The sequence below is a fragment of the Pecten maximus genome, chromosome 15, assembly GCF_902652985.1.
Source record: "Pecten maximus chromosome 15, xPecMax1.1, whole genome shotgun sequence".
In the NCBI taxonomy this organism is placed as follows: Eukaryota; Metazoa; Mollusca; class Bivalvia; order Pectinida; family Pectinidae; genus Pecten; species Pecten maximus.
In genome coordinates, this window is record NC_047029.1 from 17,602,456 (window position 1) to 17,624,053 (window position 21,598).

General features: G+C 38.7%; 1 protein-coding gene across 1 annotated transcript in view; it reads left to right on the forward strand.

The window, feature by feature from the left end:
• LOC117343237 (reversion-inducing cysteine-rich protein with Kazal motifs-like) overlaps positions 1-21,598 on the forward strand; it is a 107,701-nt gene that overhangs the window by 36,699 nt on the left and 49,404 nt on the right. The window contains exon 4 of the mRNA XM_033905574.1: positions 6,697-6,733. Within this exon, the coding sequence (XP_033761465.1) occupies positions 6,697-6,733 (37 nt within the window). The remainder of the gene's footprint in view (positions 1-6,696; positions 6,734-21,598) is intronic.

The following is a 21,598-nucleotide window of genomic DNA, read 5'->3' on the forward strand; positions in this document are numbered from 1 at the left end:
CTGTGTACACCGATTAGGATTTTATATGGATTTCATATTTCTAATGTAAGCAATATTTTTTACTGGAAATTTCTGCAGTATATAGTTATATACCCAGTCATAGGTCACCTAAGGACAGGTATAGACACCGGAGTTAGCCCAGGGTTCTTTCATGGAATAATATCCTTCTCTTCCATAAGAACCTAATTAGCAAATCTTCCACTGATCACTGCCATCTTGTTTAATTTTCTCTTAGACATTGCTTTCTTTCACTGAAGACTTGAGAAGCTGGCATCCTCTTTCATAAGTACAAGACTGCCTTTTCTTCTTCCAGAGAATTTCCATACCCATTGGAGATTAATATCTTTTAGGTTGAGAGACTTTATCTTCTGTCCCTGAGGCTGTCTTCATCTTTAGAGAATTGCCATCCTTTTCCACAGATGACTGCCATGTTCTTCCTTCAGAGACTATTTTTCATTATGAGAGATTATCATCTTCTTAGAATTTGAGAGACTTTTTACCCTTATCGTTACAATTATTGGGAGATTTTCATCTTACTTGAGCAAACTGACATCCTTTTCCACCAAAGGCTCATATTTTCCCTATCTTTCGAGAGTGACATACAGTCACTTCCTTTGCATGAGGCAGCCATTGATAGGACGTGATGTTAAGCGATACAAACCAAACTTCTCATGAGACACTGGAACAATCTTTTGTATGATATTCACCTGCTGGATGAGATGCTACAAACATATGTATTTTAGCAGTTATCTTATTTTAATGATTTTCAAGCTTGAAGCATCCGCTGATTGCACTAACAATAGTTTCTGTACAATGTTTTCATTGTGGTAGGGCCAATTCAATCATCGCAGTGTTAATCTGTTTATATTCAGTAATTATATATACCCTTTTTGAGTGCACCAAGATAAGTAGGTTTTTCGTATCTCTATCTTCCCAATGAGACTCTTATTATTTCTCCACTTAATTTTTATAACAACATCCAATTCTCTAAGAAATGGCCTCTACATGCAGACAGTTTCATAAGGGTATAAACCCATTAATATTGTACTTGTAATCTGCACTGTGCCGGGAAGGTTTAGCCTGGCTCCATGTGATTATCCCTGTACAAATTGTATCCCTACAAAACCTATTCTGCTGTCTATAACTATAGCCCGAACTGCAGGAATAACTGTATAATGGCTGCATTTGTTGTGAACTTTTACCATATCTGTAACCTTGTACCTTAGCAATCATCTTCCATAATTGCGAGACCATTGAAACATATTAAATGGCTAGACGCACACAAAAAAAATTCTATAATGTGAAAAATGTGAGTGTTTGTCTTTTAACCTCATGTTAGTTATTTATCTGATTGTAACTGCTTTGCATGCAGGGCTTAATTTGAGATGTGAGAAATCAGGTGATTTTCGACTAGTTTTCCATTTAATGTCGGGATTGTTAGGTATAACCAGATAATAAATGCTATAATGGGACATCAGTTTGCTTATGAAGCGATGATTGTGCTATGGTAGAACTCTAGGACTTTCGATGATGGTAAATCTTCATATTATATTTTCATCATAATTATATCACTTATGTTGAATATCACAGTGTTTTTCAGCAGTGTTCTTCACAATTTATGGAAAATATAAAATGTTTTCATCTGTTGTTGATGCATTGCAATATAAAACAAAGGTTTTAAAAATGGATACACAAAAGTACACAAATCTATACTAAATATGGATACAAAAAGTACACAAATGTACTAAACATGGATTGTCACGTTACGTGAGGATTGCTTCAACGTGAGAAGGGACATTTTAGAGACGTTTTTACGTGAGTTTTTTGTCTCACGTGAGTGAGTTGGCAACCCTGGGATACACACAAAAGTACACAAATGTACTAAACATGGATACACACAAAAGTACACAAATGTACTAAACATGGATACACACAAAAGTACACACATGGATACAAAAAGTTACTTAAAACTAGAATTGTTCAGTTAAAATTTTTTGTTACAGTTAATTAAGCAACCAAATATGTCATTTATGACCACAGTACATATGTGTTTAAACTGAGTTTAAAATGTACTGAAATGATGAGGAAACTAAAGACGAGGAAACTAAAGACGAGGAAACTTAAGAAAAGGAAACTAAAGACGAGGAAACTAAAGACGAGGAAACTAAAGAAAAGGAAACTAAAGACGAGGAAACTAAAGACGAGGAAACTAAAGAAAAGGAAACTAAAGACGAGGAAACTAAAGACGAGGAAACTTAAGAAAAGGAAACTAAAGACGAGGAAACTAAAGACGAGGAAACTAAAGAAAAGGAAACTAAAGACGAGGAAACTAAAGACGAGGAAACTAAAGAAAAGGAAACTAAAGAAAAGGAAACTAAAGACGAGGAAACTAAAGACGAGGAAACTAAAGAAAAGGAAACTAAAGACGAGGAAACTAAAGACGAGGAAACTAAAGAAAAGGAAACTAAAGAAAAGGAAACTAAAGACGAGGAAACTGAAGAAAAGGAAACTAAAGACGAGCCATTCTATCACAAGACAGTGATTCACTCCTCTATGTCTGTCAACATTTTTTTTCTGTCTTAGAACAGAATGAAATTAGCAGTTTGGGTTCAAGTGCAGTCGCAGATAACCTAGCGGTTGGTTTTAATTAACAACCTTACATGAACATCTTTTTAATCTTCTGGAAGCCATTAGGCAGACAGATATCATTCTAGTGTTGAAATTACAGGTGAACTTCTCCATTACTGGGGTGTTGCCTATCTCTACATGTACTTTAACGTGTGTACAATCTCGCCCTTCTACCAGTTTCTGTCTGGAGAGGAGTGAGGATGCTCTAAACCTTTAGGTTGTGTGGTGAGAGGGGTGAGGATGCTCTAAACCTTTAGGTTGTGTGGGGAGAGGGGTGGGGATGGTCTAAACCTTCAGGTTGTGTGGGGAGAGGGGTGGGGATGGTCTAAACCTTCCGGTTCTGTGGGGAGAGGAGTGAGGATGCTCTAAACCTTCAGGTTGTGTGGGGAGAGGGGTGGGGATGGTCTAAACCTTTAGGTTCTGTGGGGAGAGGAGTGAGGATGCTCTAAACCTTCAGGTTCTGTGGGGAGAGGGGTGGGGATGGTCTAAACCTTTAGGTTCTGTGGTGAGAGGAGTGAGGATGATCTAAACCTTTAGGTTGTGTGGGGAGAGGGGTGGGGATGGTCTAAACCTTTAGGTTGTGTGGGGAGAGGGGTGGGGATGCTCTAAACCTTTAGGGTCTGTGGGGAGAGGGGTGGGGATGGTCTAAACCTTCAGGTTCTGTGGGGAGAGGGTTGGGGATGGTCTAAACCTAAACCTTCCGGTTCTGTGGGGAGAGGGGTGGGGATGGTCTTAACCTTCAGGTTCTGTGGGGAGAGGGGTGGGGATGGTCTTAACCTTTAGGTTCTGTGGGGAGAGGGGTGGGGATGGTCTTAACCATCAGGTTCTGTGGGGAGAGGGGTGGGGATGGTCTAAACCTTTAGGTTCTGTGAGGAGAGGGGTGGGGATGGTCTTAACCTTCAGGTTCTGTGGGGAGAGGGATGGGGATGGTCTTAACCATCAGGTTCTGTGGGGAGAGGGATGGGGATGGTCTAAACCTTCAGGTTCTGTGGGGAGAGGGGTGGGGATGGTCTTAACCATCAGGTTCTGTGGGGAGAGGGGTGGGGATGGTCTAAACCTTTAGGTTCTGTGGGGAGAGGGGTGGGGATGGTCTAAACCTTTAGGTTCGGTGGGGAGAGGGATGGGGATGGTCTAAACCTTTATGTTCTGTGGGGAGAGGGGTGGGGATGGTCTAAACCTTCAGGTTGTGTGGGGAGAGGGGTGGGGATGGTCTAAACCTTTAGGTTCTGTGGGGAGAGGGGTGGGGATGCTCTAAACCTTCAGGTTCTGTGGGGAGAGGGGTGGGGATGGTCTAAACCTTCAGGTTGTGTGGGGAGAGGAGTGAGGATGCTCTAAACCTTTAGGTTGTGTGGGGAGAGGGGTGGGGATGCTCTAAACCTTCAGGTTGTATGGGGAGAGGGGTGGGGATGGTCTAAACCTTCCGGTTCTGTGGGGAGAGGGGTGGGGATGGTCTTAACCTTTAGGTTCTGTGGGGAGAGGGGTGGGGATGGTCTAAACCTTTAGGTTCGGTGGGGAGAGGGGTGGGGATGGTCTAAACCTTTAGGTTGTGTGGGGAGAGGGGTGGGGATGCTCTAAACCTTCAGGTTCTGTGGGGAGAGGGGTGGGGATGGTCTAAACCTTCCGGTTCTGTGGGGAGAGGGGTGGGGATGGTCTTAACCATCAGGTTCTGTGGGGAGAGGGGTGGGGATGGTCTAAACCTTTAGGTTCTGTGGGGAGAGGGGTGGGGATGGTCTAAACCTTTAGGTTCGGTGGGGAGAGGGGTGGGGATGGTCTAAACCTTCCGGTTCTGTGGGGAGAGGGGTGGGGATGCTCTAAACCTTCAGGTTCTGTGGGGAGAGGGGTGGGGATGGTCTTAACCTTTAGGTTCTGTGGGGAGAGGGGTGGGGATGGTCTAAACTTTTAGGTTCGGTGGGGAGAGGGGTGGGGATGGTCTAAACCTTTAGGTTGTGTGGGGAGAGGGGTGGGGATGCTCTAAACCTTCAGGTTGTGTGGGGAGAGGGGTGGGGTTGGTCTAAACCTTCCGGTTCTATGGGGAGAGGGGTGGGGATGGTCTTAACCATCAGGTTCTGTGGGGAGAGGGGTGGGGATGGTCTAAACCTTTAGGTTCTGTGGGGAGAGGGGTGGGGATGGTCTAAACCTTTAGGTTCGGTGGGGAGAGGGTTGGGGATGCTCTTAACCATCAGGTTCTGTGGGGAGAGGGGTGGGGATGGTCTAAACCTTTAGGTTCTGTGGGGAGAGGGGTGGGGATGCTCTAAACCTTCAGGTTCTGTGGGGAGAGGAGTGAGGATGCTCTAAACCTTCAGGTTGTGTGGGGAGAGGGGTGGGGATGGTCTAAACCTTTAGGTTCTGTGGGGAGAGGAGTGAGGATGGTCTAAACCTTTAGGTTGTGTGGGGAGAGGGGTTGGGATGCTCTAAACCTTCAGGTTGTGTGGGGAGAGGGGTGGGGATGCTCTAAACCTTCAGGTTCTGTGGGGAGAGGAGTGAGGATGGTCTAAACCTTTAGGTTGTGTGGGGAGAGGGGTGGGGATGGTCTAAACCTTTAGGTTCTGTGGGGAGAGGGGTGGGGATGGTCTAAACCTTTAGGTTCTGTGGGGAGAGGGGTGGGGATGCTCTAAACTTTCCGGTTATGTGGGGAGAGGGGTGGGGATGCTCTAAACCTTCAGGTTCTGTGGGGAGAGGGATGGGGATGGTCTAAACCTTTAGGTTGTGTGGGGAGAGGGGTGGGGATGGTCTTAACCATCAGGTTGTGTGGGGAGAGGGGTGGGGATGGTCTAAACCTTTATGTTCTGTGGGGAGAGGGGTGGGGATGGTCTTAACCATCAGGTTCTGTGGGGAGAGTGATGGGGATGTTTGCTAGGGCTAATTAAGGGTCATCTCTGCTGAGGGGACACTCAGGTCCCAATGACACTGTTGCTAATCTGAAGCATGAAGGTTTAGTTTGGTATGTGGTTTGTGTATGCATATTGGTCTTGGGAATGAATTTGTTGTTTACAGATTTCTGATAAATCATGTCAATTTTAGTCAGTTTAAACTGTACAGAACAAAACCTGAGGTTCAGACCTATTTTAGTCAGGTTACATTGTACAGCACGAAACGTCTGGTTCAGACCTATTTTAGTCAGGTTACATTGTACAGCACGAAACGTCTGGTTCAGACCTATTTTAGTCAGGTTACATTGTACAGCACGAAACGTCTGGTTCAGACCTATTTTAGTCAGGTTACATTGTACAGCACAAAACGTCTGGTTCAGACCTATTTTCCTAGTTTTGTATCTGATCTCCCATAAATATTAGTAAAGGATAAATAGAAACACTAAAACAGATTTAATTCCCAGCAAGTCATGATTGATTGGGTTAAAGCACCTCCTTAAGTCATAAGAGAGACGATGATGGGGTCACCCAGGGGCCGTTCTAACCTGACCACAATAGCCAGATACTTGATGTACCAAGTCACAATATTCTGACAACAGACAAACCAGTTGTGTCTAGGGATGCACCAATGAAAAGAAACTGTAGATAAGACAGAAAAGATACACATCCCAAGTGTTTACAATCGAGGCAATGGATCAGTTTTAGCTCCTTTCCTCTTCCTTTGAAGATAGCATAAAAAATCTTTAATTTCTGATAGGGGAGACTATTTTAGTCAATTTTGACAGTCCTGATATGGTTGCTATTGATGAAAATACTGCTATGATAGTTTTGCTGTGTGGCTCACTGTTCCAGTGATATTGGGTACTTGACAAATTCATCAAGTGTGTATCAAGTAACTGTACAGCTTGTATTTAATGTGTTTTGTTTATAATACCTTCATTAAATTGCTTAGGATGTGGTATATAGGATGTATTATCACCTGTATGAGGAAATAGGCTTATTATAGGACAACCAATAACATGTATTGGTATTACTGCTGAATTGGAGGGGTTTTTATTTACGAAGTATGCATGGGCATATTTTCTCTTGGGCATAAATACAATATGCAAAAATGAACTGATAAAGAATGTCACTGTGAATGTTCACTGTAACATTGTATACTGTGATGGTAAATGTTTTCTAATCTTTTATTTTTCAGACAGCCTTTTGGAGGTGCATAAACAAAACTGTACCTGGTAAGTACAACTTTAAATATATCTGTATATATAGACCACTATACAAAAGGTCAAATGATACGTTTTGCATTAATCCCTCCTCCGTCCATGTGAAAATAAACGTTTGTGCTCATGTCAATTGCTTTGACCCCAAGTGACCTTATGGAAATGGCCTTTGTATGGCAGTGAGCCCTAGTAACCTTGTAAAAACGGTTTTGTTTGCAGGTCCATTCACTAACTGTTAAAGGGACTAGAATGGTTTAAAAACACATTTCAAGTAGCCACTAAATGATCAGAAATTTTCACTTCTCACTTGCAACAATGACAAGATATCATTTAGCAGGTAGATCTATTTATAGAAATAAATTGGAATGCTGAGAAAGTATCAAATCAAGTTAATCAATGAGAAAGATGACTGTTTGAAAAAGAAAATATATTTACCTGTTATGTTTTATAAACTCATATGTAATGACTGAACATGGGGACAAAGCGTAATACTCCAATCCCTATACTAAATATGAGAGTAGAGCAAATAGAGTTTGTCATATGTGGGAGTATTAAACTATTTAGAAAATGTCCAATTTACAATGTATAGATGTGTAAACAGCATAAAATCATAGTGAAACTGCCTTGGCATTTAGTCTTTAGTCAGACATATATGAAAAGCCTGGATTGTAATTAGATAGAAAAAAACCAGTCTTTTGTGAACCTCTTGTCAGATTTTATTGCGTGTCTTTTAACCAGACTGCAGACAAGTCAGTTCATATTGTAATCGTATTTAGAAATTTCAATGATAAAAATGTTATATGAGAAAGTCATGATGGTTTCTTTTTTTAGGAATTTTAATTTGGTTGTAATTGGAACTTTGCAAGTAAGCTAACAAGTCAACAGTGAAGAGATTAGATGGAGGCTGTAGCCTGATTGTATTTGTATGGGGGAACATGAACTTAATGGATCTCCAGTTAGACAAATATGGACAGTAAACACGGTGGGGACTGGCAGCCATTGTGTGATGACTGAGGACTGTTTATTTTTGGTTTTCTCAGGTCAGCCAGTCTGTATATACTTGACAGTTGTGTACGGTTTCTAGAGGGTGATGTCCTGTGAATTCATTTGAAAAAATTGTGTACTCGTTTCTATGGGGAGAGGTTCCATGAATCTATTTGAAAAAGTTGTGTAGGGTTTCTAGAGGGCAAGGTTTCATGTATCTATTTGAAAACGTTGTGTTCAGTTTCTAGAGGGCGAGGTTTCATGTATCTTTTTGAAAACGTTGCGTTCAGTTTCTAGAGGGCGAAGTTCCATGAATGTATTTGAAAAAAGTTGTGTACGGTTTCTATAGGGCTCAGCTTCCATCAATCGTTTTGAAAAAGTCAGGTACTGTTTCTAGAGGGCGAGGTAGCAGGCTTACACATCTATGCTACCTAGTTGAAAGTATTTATTAATTAGAGTGCCAGTTATAAGTTTTGAATGATGGCTAACTTAATAATTCTATATTGTTTGAATGGCAGTTACATTTCGGTGAAAAACCAAATTATGAAATAACAATAGAAGCAAAGGTAATAGAGGATGATACTCTATATAAATGTGCATCTTAATATTTTCTTCGTGAGTTGAAAGTGACTGATTATAGAGTTCATTGTGATTCCTATTTTACAATATGTCTGAAAACAGTAATTTGTAATTTCGTAATTTCAAGTTAACCATGAATTGATATAGTTGTATGGCGGATATTTCAGAAGGCGTTTGCATTTTTAGCTCACCTGCCCGAAGGGCAAGTGAGCTTATGCCATGGTGCGGCGTCCGTCGTCCGTCCGGCCGTCCGGCGTCAACTTTTTCATTTAAACAACTTCTTCTCAATAACCAAGAGGCCCAGGAACTTCATATTGGGCCTGTAGCATACTGGGGTGAAGGGCTTCCAAGTTTGTTCAAATAATTGACCTTGACCTTCATTCAAGGTCACATGGGTCAAATAGGCTATAATCTTCAAACGACTTCTTCTCAATAACCAAGAGGCCCAGGGACTTGATATTGGGCCTGTAGCATGCTGGGATGAAGGGCTACCAAGTTTGTTCAAATAAATGACCGTGACCTTCATTCAAGGTCAAATGGGTCAAATAGGCTATAATCTTCAAACGACTTCTTCTCAATAACCAAGAGGCCAAGGGACTTGATTTTGGGCCTGTAGCATGCTGGGGTGAAGGACTACCAAGTTTGTTCAAATAAATGACCTTGACCTTCATTCAAGGTCACACTGGTCAAATAGGCTATAATCTTCAAACGACTTCTTTTCAATAACCAAGAGGCCCAGGAACTTCATATTGGGCCTGTAGCATGCTTGGGTGAAGGGCTACAAAGTTTGTGCAAATAAATGACGTTGACCTTCATTCAAGGTCACATTGGTCAAATAGGCTATAATCTTCAAACGACTTCTTCTCAATAACCAAGAGGCCCAGGGACTTGATATTGGGCCTGTAGCATGCTGGGGTGAGGGGCTACAAAGTTTGTTCAAATAAATAACCTTGACCTTCATTAGAGGTCACATGGGTCGAATAGGCTATAATCTTCAAACAACTTCTTCTCAATAACCAAGAGGCCCATGGACTTGATATTGGGCCTGTAGCATGCTGGGGTGAGGGGCTACAAAGTTTGTTCAAATAAATGACCTTGACCTTCATTCAAGGTCACATTTGTCAAATAGGCTATAATCTTTAAACGACTTCTTCTCAATAACCAAGAGGCCCAGGGACTTGATACTGGGCCTGTTGCATGCTTGGGTGAAGGGCTACAAAGTTTGTTCAAATAAATGACCTTGACCTTCATTCAAGGTCGAATGGGTCAAATAGGCTATACTCTTCAAACAACTTCCTCTCAATAACCAAGAGGCCAAGGGACTTAATATTGGGTCTGTAGCATGCTAGGGTAAAGGGCTACCAAGTTTGTTAAAATAAATGACCTTGACCTTCATTCAAGGTCACATTGGTCAAATAGGCTATAATCTTCAAACGACTTCTTCACTATAACCAAGAGGCCCAGGTACTTGATATTGGTCCTGTAGCATGCTTGGGTGAAGGGCTACAAAGTTTGTTCAAATAAATGACCTTGACCTTCATTAAAGGTCACATGGGTCAAATAGGCTATAATCTTCAAACGACTTCTTCTCAATAACCAAGAGGCCCAGGGACTTGATATTGGACCTGTAGCATGCTTGGGTGAAGGGCTACAAAGTTTGTTCAAATAAATGACGTTGACCTTCATTCAAGGTCACATGCGTCAAATAGGCTATACTCTTCAAACAACTTCTTCTCAATAACCAAGAGGCCAAGGGACTTGATATTGGGCATGTAGCATGCTAGGATAAAGGGCTACAAAGTTTGTTCAAATAAATGACCTTGACCTTCATTCAAGGTCACATGGGTCAAATAGGCTATATTCTTCAAACAACTTCTTCTCAATAACCAAGAGGCCCAGGGACTTGGTATTGGGTCTGTAGCATGCTTGGGTGAGGGGCTACAAAGTTTGTTTAAATAAATGACCTTGACCTTCATTAAAGGTCACATGGGTCAAATAGGCTATAATCTTCAAACGACTTCTTCTCAATAACCAAGAGGCCCAGGGACTTGATATTGGACCTGTAGCATGCTGGGGGGAAGGGCTACAAAGTTTGTTCAAATAAATAACGTTGACCTTCATTCAAGGTCTTATTGATCAAATAGGCTATATTCTTCAAATGACTTCTTCTAAATAACCAAAAGGCCCAGGGACTTGATATTGGGCCTGTAGCATGCTGGGGTGAAGGGCTACAAAGTTTGTTCAAATTAATGACCCTTGACCTACATTTAAGGTCACAGGGGTGAAATCGGCTTAAATCTGTAAACAATAATTTTGCGATAGCCAAGAGCCTCCTAGACCAGATATTAGGCCAATAAAATGCTGGAATGAAGGACTAGAAAATGTATTGATATGAATAAACCTAGCTTACTATGATAATCAGCATAGTATCTGTAGAAATGACCTCAATCAACTTCAAAGTTGCTGTAGAGCCAGGTGAGCGATACAGGCCCATTGGGCCTCTTGTTTAACATGTATGTCCTTTCTTGTAACTGAATGACAACAGTCTATATCTTCGTAAAATAATTTGGCATTCTTCTATTTTACAACAATTGTGAAACAAATTATATCAAATTATTAGCTCACCTGCCTGAAGGGCAAGTGAGCTTATGCCGTGGTGCGGCATCCGTCGTCCGTACGGCCGTCTGTCCGGCCGTCCGGCGTCAACTTTTTCATTCAAACAACTTCTTCTCAATAACCAAGATGCCCAAGGACTTGATATTGGGCCTGTAGCATGCTGGGGTGAATGGCTACCAAGTTTGTTTAAATAAATGAACTTGACCTCCATTCAGGTTGACATGGGTCAAATAGGCTAAAATCTTTAAAAAGTCTTCTTCTCAATAACCAAGAGGCCCAGGGACTTGATATTGGGCCTGTAGCATGGTGGGGTGAAGGGCTACCAAGTTTGTTAAAATAAATGACCTTGACCTTCATTCAAGGTCACATTGGTCAAATAGGCTGTAATCTTCAAACAACTTCTTCTCAATAACCAAGAGGCCCAGGGACTTGATATTAGGCCTGTCTGTAGCATGCTTAGAGCCAAGAGTCACCAAGACCCAATCTTGGGCCAATTGTATGCTGGAATGAAGGACTAGAAAATATATTAACATGAATAAACCTACATTACTCTGATATTTGAATAAAGTTGTTATCAGCATAGTGTCTTTAGAAATGACCTCAATCAACTGCAAATTTGCTGTAGAGCCAGGTGAGCGATACAGGTCCATTGGGCCTCTTGTATTAATCACTTTTGCTGGGCACAGCCCAGTGGGTCTTACTGTGGGACGAAACCGGAGTACCCTGAGAAAACCCACATGGTCAGGCAGGTGACCCCATACATTTACACGCCCCATTGGGGAATCAAACCCCGGCCGCCTAGGTGAAAGGCAAGTGTGTTAACACTGTACATTCCAACCACCAAATTTGTATTCCTTTTTTTTCGATACTTTAGTATTTAAAATAATCATGAATCACGATTATTATGAGGTTTGCCGTTACACTACTATAAATCTACTAGAGGCAAACTGTATAATTTCCGCCAACTAATAACTTGAATACCTATTACTCCTCAAATTATTAATATGATCCCTGGGAGTTCAAGTTCGCTGGGTTTAACTGTAGTTGAAATATTGAATATAGGTCTACAGTAAAACATTTTTTAGGTACTAAGCACTTAAGCATTTATAGATGACAGCCACCTTTAGGTCCTAGGTAGGAAAAGAGGAGACAACAGTTATCTAAAAGGTGCTTCAATTCACAGAAAAATGTAGAATTCTAAAGAGCCACTCGAACTAAAGCTGAATCCTATCATGAAACATTTCACTACCTGAAGGATATAAAACACAAACCTGTTACTTAACCTTAGGAATTATCATGTCAGAAATATATTAAAAAAAAATGTTGATCAAAATCTTCAGACTATGGGACCATACAGGTATTACAAAAACCCTGGTATTATTTCTCATTTGCCTAGTCACTATTGATTTTAAGCTGAGGAAAACAAATGCCACATTATGAAAAGGGATTTTCTTTTTTTTTTTTTTTTGTTATCTCTGGCATTATGAATCAAATATAGATGGCCGTGGTGGAAATGTACTGTATTGCTGGGAGTCGCCGGCACTCGATCAATAACTTACATCAAGCAGTATTCGTATTGATATTACTTGATATTGATATTGACTGAATGCTGACAAAACAAAAATTTCTGTCTGCAGAAAATGTCAAGTTGCGTACATTATTAGGGCATACAAACTGAGTGTTACATGTCCTGATTTGGTTAATGATTTGGTGTCAAAAAGACATAATTTCCGTGTGTTGTAAATGTCAATATGGATGATAGCAGGACTCTTTATATATATAATGAAGATGGATCAATACTATTTTCTAAATCAATAGTTGTTTTTATGAGACGAATTGATATTAGAAATTACTTGACATTAAAATTTTATGAACTTGATGTTTTATTCCGATATGCAACCTTGTTAATGATTTTTCATGAATACAAATCCCACAACATAGATAATAGATTGGTCAGGCCTTATCAGCCACAAAATCTTAAATTAATGGAAACACACACACACACAACACACACACACAAAACCTTTGCCAGAGCAAGAAAGAAAAAAAACATTCACAAACCCCCAACATAGGACTGAACCTCACAAACCCCCAAAAATCAAATTCCCCCCTTAAAAATTCGACTGGACCTAAGGTTTTGTACCCCAAAAAAAGGAATTGAACCCTTACTAACTCCCTAAATCTCAAGACTACAGGTCAGCTAATTGTACTAATGATTCAAGTTTGAGTTGTACTAATTATATATGTGCAGTCGAAGCAGAAGTGTTAAATGATTTAGGTTTGTATTTGGAAGGGCCACTTATTTTCTCCTCATGCATAGTGTCTGTACAAGCCTGAAGGATTGTTGCTCTGTAAGAGAATTAGTAACAAGGCCTACATGTATCTACAGTAGATATTGATGGGCTATCGGAATGTGGTGCAGAATGTTGGTGTTAGTATCCTGTGTATGTTGATGGATGTAAAGGGGAAGGCGATGATTCAGGTTTATCATACAAATGATGGAACTCTTTAGACCCCCAAGAAGGCCGAGGGGTATAGGGCCAAAAGCTGGCAATTTTACCAAATTGTTTTAAACAACTTCTCACCATCTATGCACTGCTGAAACCACTCATACTTGGCGAAAAGCATCCCTAGGTAGTTGGGATTAAACATTGTACAAATGGTGGGGCTGACCCCCATGGGGACTGAGGGATGGGCTCAATAAGGGTTTGACTATTTCTTGAAAATCTTGCTTTTGTTGGGGATATACAAATGGGTTCCATCCATATGTCCAGATTGGCTTTCTGCACAATATCTTTTGAAGTAATGATCAGATTTTGATGAAACTTGCTTGGTCGACTTGTTACCTAAATCCCTTACTCAAGTTCAATTATCAGCATTTTCTGTGCATATTTAATGAGGCTGCTGTGATCTGATTGGCTGATTGCTTTCCACACAATATCTTTTGAAGAAATGTTCGGATTTTGATTTAACTTGCTTGGTAGACTTAATACCTAAACCCCTCGCTCAAGTTTGATTATCCGCATATTCTGTGCTTATTTAATGAGGCTGCTTTGATCTGATTGGCTGGTTACTTTCCGCATGATATCTTTTGAAGGAAGGATAAGATTTTGATGAGACTTGTTTGGTAGACTTAATGCTTAATAGTAGATCCCAAACTGGGAAAGTATTTGTAACGTAACATAAATGGGAGTGTTTTGCCGCAATCACTAAAATATCAAGTTGAGCGATATAGCTAGGCCCTCTGGATTAAATCTGTATTAAATTTTTGTTAAAGAATAAGTTTCTTGAAGTTTTGAAGTAGAAATAAACCCTCCTTTACCACCAAACTTAACAAAGACATTTTGTTATATCATGAAAAGAGAGTTTCTTGACATAATGTCCATATTAGTAATCTCTACAGTGATAGTTCAAGAAAAATTAAATGGCAACTATATTGAACATTACAACTTGTTAAGGAGCTCTCTGGTTAGTCTTGGGAGGCTTTATCTAGGCCTTTTGGTACTAATACTAATGAGATAAATTGCTCAGGAAAATATGCAAGAGGTCTCTCATATGTTGTTCATTGAGGTAGCCACCAGCTGCTACAATACTCCCCAAAATGACCCTGGCTGTTCATTGGACGATAAACTCAGCAAAGCCAACAAGCTAATTAGGTAATAACATAGAATTAAATCTGCTGAAGCTGAACACTTCAAAAGTCAAATTTCCTTGATAATAAGGTTAATTATATTTGACTTCTGTAGTATACAGTGCTTTAGTTAAGACAGGTGACATTTACGTTATAAATAATAGCCACTAATCATCATTAAGTCTGACTGTTATTGGAACCATAAGTGAAGCCATTATAGTGCAAGGTGGATTTCTGCATTACGACATGATTTACTGATGATCTTGTTGTGAACTGTACCCAATGACCTCACATCATACTCAACTTCTCAATTATTGTTTTTTGTTTTTTGCCCTTGACGTTTTTCGGCACTGTATGTTTCTGAAGATATACATTAGTTCTGGTACTTGTCGGCAGAGGAGGGTAATCTTAAACTGCTGTAAGTGTTTGGAGCTGACTAGGTAGTTATGGCTAAGTATATTGGTTGAACTCTTACTGTATTATTGAACCTTTGGTTAAAGGTCTTTCTGTCAACATGTAAGAATATTGTGATCAGTCTGCCGTTCTGATAAAGGCTTATCCATTAAAGGTGGGTCCTTTTATGACCTGTAGGATTTAAATTAAACTCATTTCTTAAAAGTGATTGTCTCAGAAGGGTGATACATGTATATACTGTGTAGCAGTTACATTTCGCAAAGTTCTTATTTTAATTAATTGATCACAACTCATTTACATTAGATATGCTACTATTTACAGTTGATTCTTTCTAGTAAAATCGCAAGTGCATTACGCAGCAGTCAGGACTGGGCATACACCACCCAATAATTTCACACACTTTGACAAACTGTGTACCTGTTTCAAACAGACTTGCCCTCAAACAATTATACTAAAATGCATTGCAAAGGAAACTAAAATTAAGCTGACTAAAAATTATAATGATATACAACAAACACTCGAATTATAGGAAGCGGTGTAAAGGGAAATTTAATAAACTGCCGGCAATTGAATATGTTCCGAAAGTGAAAATACCAAATATTGATCCTTCCAATTTAAAGTGCAATACTGTACCACCTTGATACTTCTACCTGTAACAGCAGCAATATTTTCATGTATTGAGTCAAATTTTAAGGTTAAAGGTTATAAAATGGTGAAGTTCTTGTTTGAATTATTTGTCAGGGGAATGATGAGAGGAATGTAAAACATGAAAGTTGAATGTTTTGTTATCATTTTGAAAAGTGAAGCATGTGGTGCATATTTCTAGACCAAATTGAAAATTTAAAGTAATATTTGGTGGTTAAATAAAATGCAATTGGTCCTGTTTGGATTTTTTATTAAAAAGTTGGCAAAACTTTAAACTTAAAAAACTGGATAAAATGATAGAATATGGCAGTTATACTTAACAGTAACTTTAAACCTATATTTGTATGTGGCCATAGTCCAAAATTTATCACAGTGATAAGGAATCCTATATGATGTGATAGATGAAGTGTCAGTACAGAATTGTAATAATTTTTGTCTGTCCGCTGTCCACAATTTTATTACAGAAATAGAAAGCTGAATGTAATAGTGGTGAGGGCTGTAGTAACTGTACGCCAGTGAAATTGATGTGCCTGGCCTAAGTTTGTCTGGGCGTCATGTTTAATACAGTGTAAAATTAGAAGTTTTACCTAGCCAAATCATGCAATACAGGTGACAGAATATATACGGAAAGCCCTGTATGCAGTCACTGGCCCATAAATGCCAGGCACACAACAGTTATGTCACCGCGCTGGTGACCAAACTTTACTTTTAACACCTATATGTAAAGTTAACCTGAACTCCCAGAGCACACAACCCCTATTTAATAACAGCACGACACAAAAAATTATAATAATAACATAGGACTGTACAGTATAATACAAATCCGGCTGAGAGGCGGTACAGGTTCATTACAGGAAGGCGTTGAGACGGAGATTTGTTTTGTTATAGGGGGCTGGAGATTCAGGAAAGGTTAAACTCGTTCTGGTTACACGGTAGTTATTATTACTTTTGTATATGCCGGTGTGGATGTGAGAAGCTGTACACTATTTCAGACAAAAGTGATGAACGTAGAATTGTCAAAAATGTCACCTGATGAAATTTCATCTGAACAGTCAACATGGCAACATTGTTTGGTAATTGATATTTTTCATCCTCTTGTAATTGGATAATGTGATGAGCAAACCACTTCGCTACTATATTATCATAAATATTGCATGAATTAAAAATTTGTCCAAGGGAAAAGAACAAAATTACATAACAGATCAGAGTGTACTTCTGATAAGGCCATGAATACAGAGACAATCTCTACTATATTGTCTGAATATACTCCATGCAGAAACGCATCATACTGCATACAACAAGGCAGGCTTCGATACCAATCAATACAGAGACCTTCATTGGCAACAGCCTTTCTGGAGATTACTGTAGAGCTGCTGTCGATGCTGTTAGCCTTAATCCATCGTCAGTCGAGGTGTCGATACTGAATTATATAGGTGTAAAACATTCACTTCACCCTAATACCATGTACAGAATTGTTATCCTTTACAAGATAGGATAATGTACTCATACAAGGCAAAACTTCACAACACATGAAAGTTAACAGTGAAAAATTTAATATGTCTATCCAAATAACCTTATTTTCTTTTACAAATAGAAAAATCTGTTATACAAAAAGAAAACCAGAATTTCATGATGTACTATAAAATAATGTACATGATTGAAATATGTCTTAAGTTGTCTGGTTATGATTTCTGACATGTCAGCTAGACAGATGCTGATGAAATCAACCAACTGGCAGGATAGCATGTCATGGTTGGTTACTATGGTAACCTAAGTGTAGGATGGTCAGATGCTCATTGTCAGATTTGGACATAAGTGGGTCAGTTGATATATTATTTAATATGAAAATATAAAGAAGAGTCATTCAATTAGGACAACATTGAACTTTTTTTTCATAGATATATGGACATTTAAAATTTATTTTTATATTTAAATCAGTGACTTTATATGACCCAATCAAACATCAAATTTAGGAAGTAACATTTCATTCAGATTAGACAATATGTTGGGAGATTTTGATAACAAATTTAGTTATGAATCAACAGATTTTGAAACAATGTAGTTAACAAGCAGATAACATGTTGACCCTTGAGAGTATGTTTTGTCTCCCGAAAATGAGACTTCACTCTTGGGATTGAAGGGACAGTACCGTTGTCGACCATAGTCGACATGAAAATGTGCTCCCTCTTCCCCGTTGTCGACTATAGTCAACTAATTTCAAGCTCCCTCTTCCACGCTGTCGACTATAGTAGACAGGCTTAGTTGACGTTATTCAAGTGTTGATTTGCTGAAACCATCACCCGACATAATAAAAGGTGGTCAAAACTTTTGAAACAAACATTTTTGTTGTCAAATTCGTTTTTATTTTGTTTGGGTTACGTGTTTTTCCATTAGAGTAATAAATGCTATTTTCTCAATTTGTTGTTAATGTAAACAATATGGTGGCTTGCTACTTTTGAATTTTAGATATCGGTGTCTATATGAAAAACCAACACACTGAAAATGCACATGTAGTCTGCCATTTTGTTTAAACTTCTGGGGGCGAGCCTAATAACTACTTCCGGTACGGAATCCGGAAAGAACACAAAGTACGGAAAGAGTTAATAGTGCGCATGCGTCCTTCGTCATTTTAACATTCTTAATAGGAGACAAAATTCAACATAAGATATGAAAGTTATTTTCTGTATGGTAGTAACACTTATAGAATGGACAATCATTCCACATTGTCATAGCCCTCTTGACCGGAGTTCAAGGTCATAGCAAGAGGACAAAAAGTCATTTTATCTGAAAAGCTTGTAATTAACAGGCGGAATTAAGAGTCTGAAATACTGAAAAGGTCAAAATACGGACATGAGATCAGCAAATTTACCAGCAGCAATATAATTGTAGTCAGTGTTTAATCGTTAAACACATGTAATTATTCAAATTGATGACAAGGTTTTCATTTGTGAGGCTTCATTGTTGAGATGGTGACCTCGGTTCACCTCTGTATCTGCCTACCGACTTTCTTGAGGTGTATGAAGGTAAGACTTTATAAAGCTTGCAGATAATCGGAGAGCATTGTCGACCCAAGTCTGACAGCTGACATTCACAGTACAATAGCGGCTTGCTTCGTGGGATTTGGTGCGTGAACGATAGCCATTTACTAGCTGCCAACGTGTGTGTGACTAAGGGAAGAAACATGACTGCCAACTTGGATATAGATGTAAAATTAATGCCCGATCTCCGTAAACAATTGCTGCCCACCTTTATGATGGAAATTACACGATTAAAAACTGTAACCTTTGCCGCCATAAGCTGCAATCTAGGAGTGCACCTAACAAAACAAAATGTCTCAAAATGTTTCGTAAACAGCAAGAACAAAAAAGATTTGCGAGCATGTTTTCATGTTTCACATCGTTCATGGTGTTGAGTCTCCAGTTATTTATGGCTACTTACCAAACTTTTAGACTTACGTTCAGTGGTTTGTCACATAAATCATTCAGCTGGCATTTACTTATTAGAAAAGTTAAAACCACTGAATCTGTCAGTTTGAAAATATTAAGACTGTTTTATATCCTATTGACATAACACATAACATTGGAATTCCCAGTCACAATTATTCCTAGTGGTGAAATGTTGATATTAATGACTGTAAGAATTTTTTGTCTTATTTCCTTCAAATTTTTTCTTTAATATTGAATAACTTTTGAATTGTATGAATTTCATAGCACTCTACCCACACAGAACTTTCAACATCATTGGCAGATTTTAAAAAGACATATATCACCTTGCCATGGAATTACATTGTATATAATGCTCCTGTTGTTATACGAAAATGATGAATATATTTGAAATATAATTACTATGTCTGTCTCATGTTGAAATATTTCCTTTCTACCACGCATAATGTGGTTATCTCCCTTATACCAAGGGGAGACAAATGAAGATAATATAACCTGTTCGTATATACATAAATGAGTGCAACAATTAGGCTATAGTCTACTGCTGGCAGATGGATGATAGCTTTATCAGGCTATAGTTTTTGGACTATGTTCCTGTGATAAATGTACATTTAGAGAAACGCAACATTATTTCTGTTTGGCCTTGTACATAAAATTGACAAGTTAAGCTGTTGCTTGTTTGATTCTAGGCAGTTTTAATACATTATGCGATTTTAATATTTTAATTAGGAACTTATCTACAGTTACCTAAACCTATTATACTCTGGAAATTTATTAAGCCTTGCTAAATTCTTTTACATGATTGATGGGATCTTGTAGCGAAATATGAAAATTGATGTAACACTTAAACAACAAGCTTGTATGGGTTCGTGCCAAGCTCGGGCTTGCAGCTCAAAGTATGACGTGTTGTGCATATCGAAATTTCTATTACTTAACAGTAAAAAATATAATTACTCTCCAATGTTCCTTTATCTAGTTATACGCAGTGTGGATATGGCCAGGTTGACTCCAGTGGTTTTGAAATTCTTGGGAAATTATAGCCATTTTCTTGACTGCTTATCTGTTTTCTTTCCTAGTGATTATATATTATGTGTGTATTATTTAAGAGGATGTAAGGGAGTCACAAAAAATAAATGCACATAATTTGAAAATAAAACCAGTTGGGAAAGCTATAGTCCATTTCATAATTTCTACGAGAAATATTAGCTTTTGCTTCCAACTTTTCGTAAAACCATACAAATTTGAACAACCAAAAAATCAAGCTTTGCGTTATGCATCTGATGTGGTCGCATCCAGGCCATATAATTTATTGGTCAATGTAGAAAATGTAGCGACCATAGTGTAACTACTCATGCTGGAAGATAATATAAGGGATTAAAAATAATGTGCACAGAGCTAAATATAGATGCACACTTTTCTGATTCCATATAATGCATTTTTGAGCTGCTGTGTCTCTGGGTATCCTGGTGTATGATAGGTATCACGAATCCACCTGGCCTTATTCCAGGTAACGCCTCACAAACAGACATGCATCTGTTGTATACTAAACACTGTTTTTCTTTTAATGGGCAATAAACCAGACAAATTCCTCTTGAATGTAAAATCATTTCAATTTAATAGTCAAGATTGTAGAAAGTTTAGATTTGACAAGATTTATTTGAAATTTAATGAAAGACTTTCTTATGAAACTGTGTAATTTTTTCATGTGTATCAGTACAGTTTTATGCCCGATTATCAATAGAAAATCACTCATGTGTTCCCACCGATTACCACCCGTAAATAACAACGTGACAGCTATCATAACTGTCTGCCTGTTAGGTACCAGGTATATCTCCATAATCACAACTCGCTTTTCTCCTCAAATTATGGTTGCTTTTCAAATTTCCACCATTCCTGTCAATAGATTAGGCCAACTTTATAAATAGTGAAATGCACAAGTGTTCTCAGGTAGATTTTTCATGTAGATCATGATCGTTGATCGTCTACGACTGTTCAGTGGTGGGCATATACACGCCAATTATTCCCACTAGGCTGATTTCACACCTGAATGACGTCAGGTAAATCTAAGGTGTTAAAGGTGGGAGAAGATTACAGACTAGTCCCCAAAACAGCCCAGTGTTTAATTGAGGGGGAGGGGCATTGGGAGCACTTCCCTTTGTGCTGCCTGAACATGATAATGTAAGGCAGTTCACTTCATATATCTACAACCCATTCAGGAGGAGACTTCTACACAACACACACAGGCTCTTAATTCATAATCAGGCAAATCCTATGCACAATCCATAAGAAAATCTAGCCCTCAGGCTCTTTTGCCTGTCTGTAGTGTATTCTAGTCTGATGATTGACAGTTTGAATAGAATAGCATACTGATAATTTAATGTTTATGTATAGACCTAACTCTAGGTTCCTTTAACAATAAAATGTCAGGGAAAAATAAAGTGAAATTTTTAGGATTTATATTTTACAAATTTAGAGCTAATGATTTGATCATTTCAATATTTAGCCACTCATAAATTTGGTGAAGACAGTAACTGCAAGTCAATAATGTATGCTGCATTGTAATTCTAA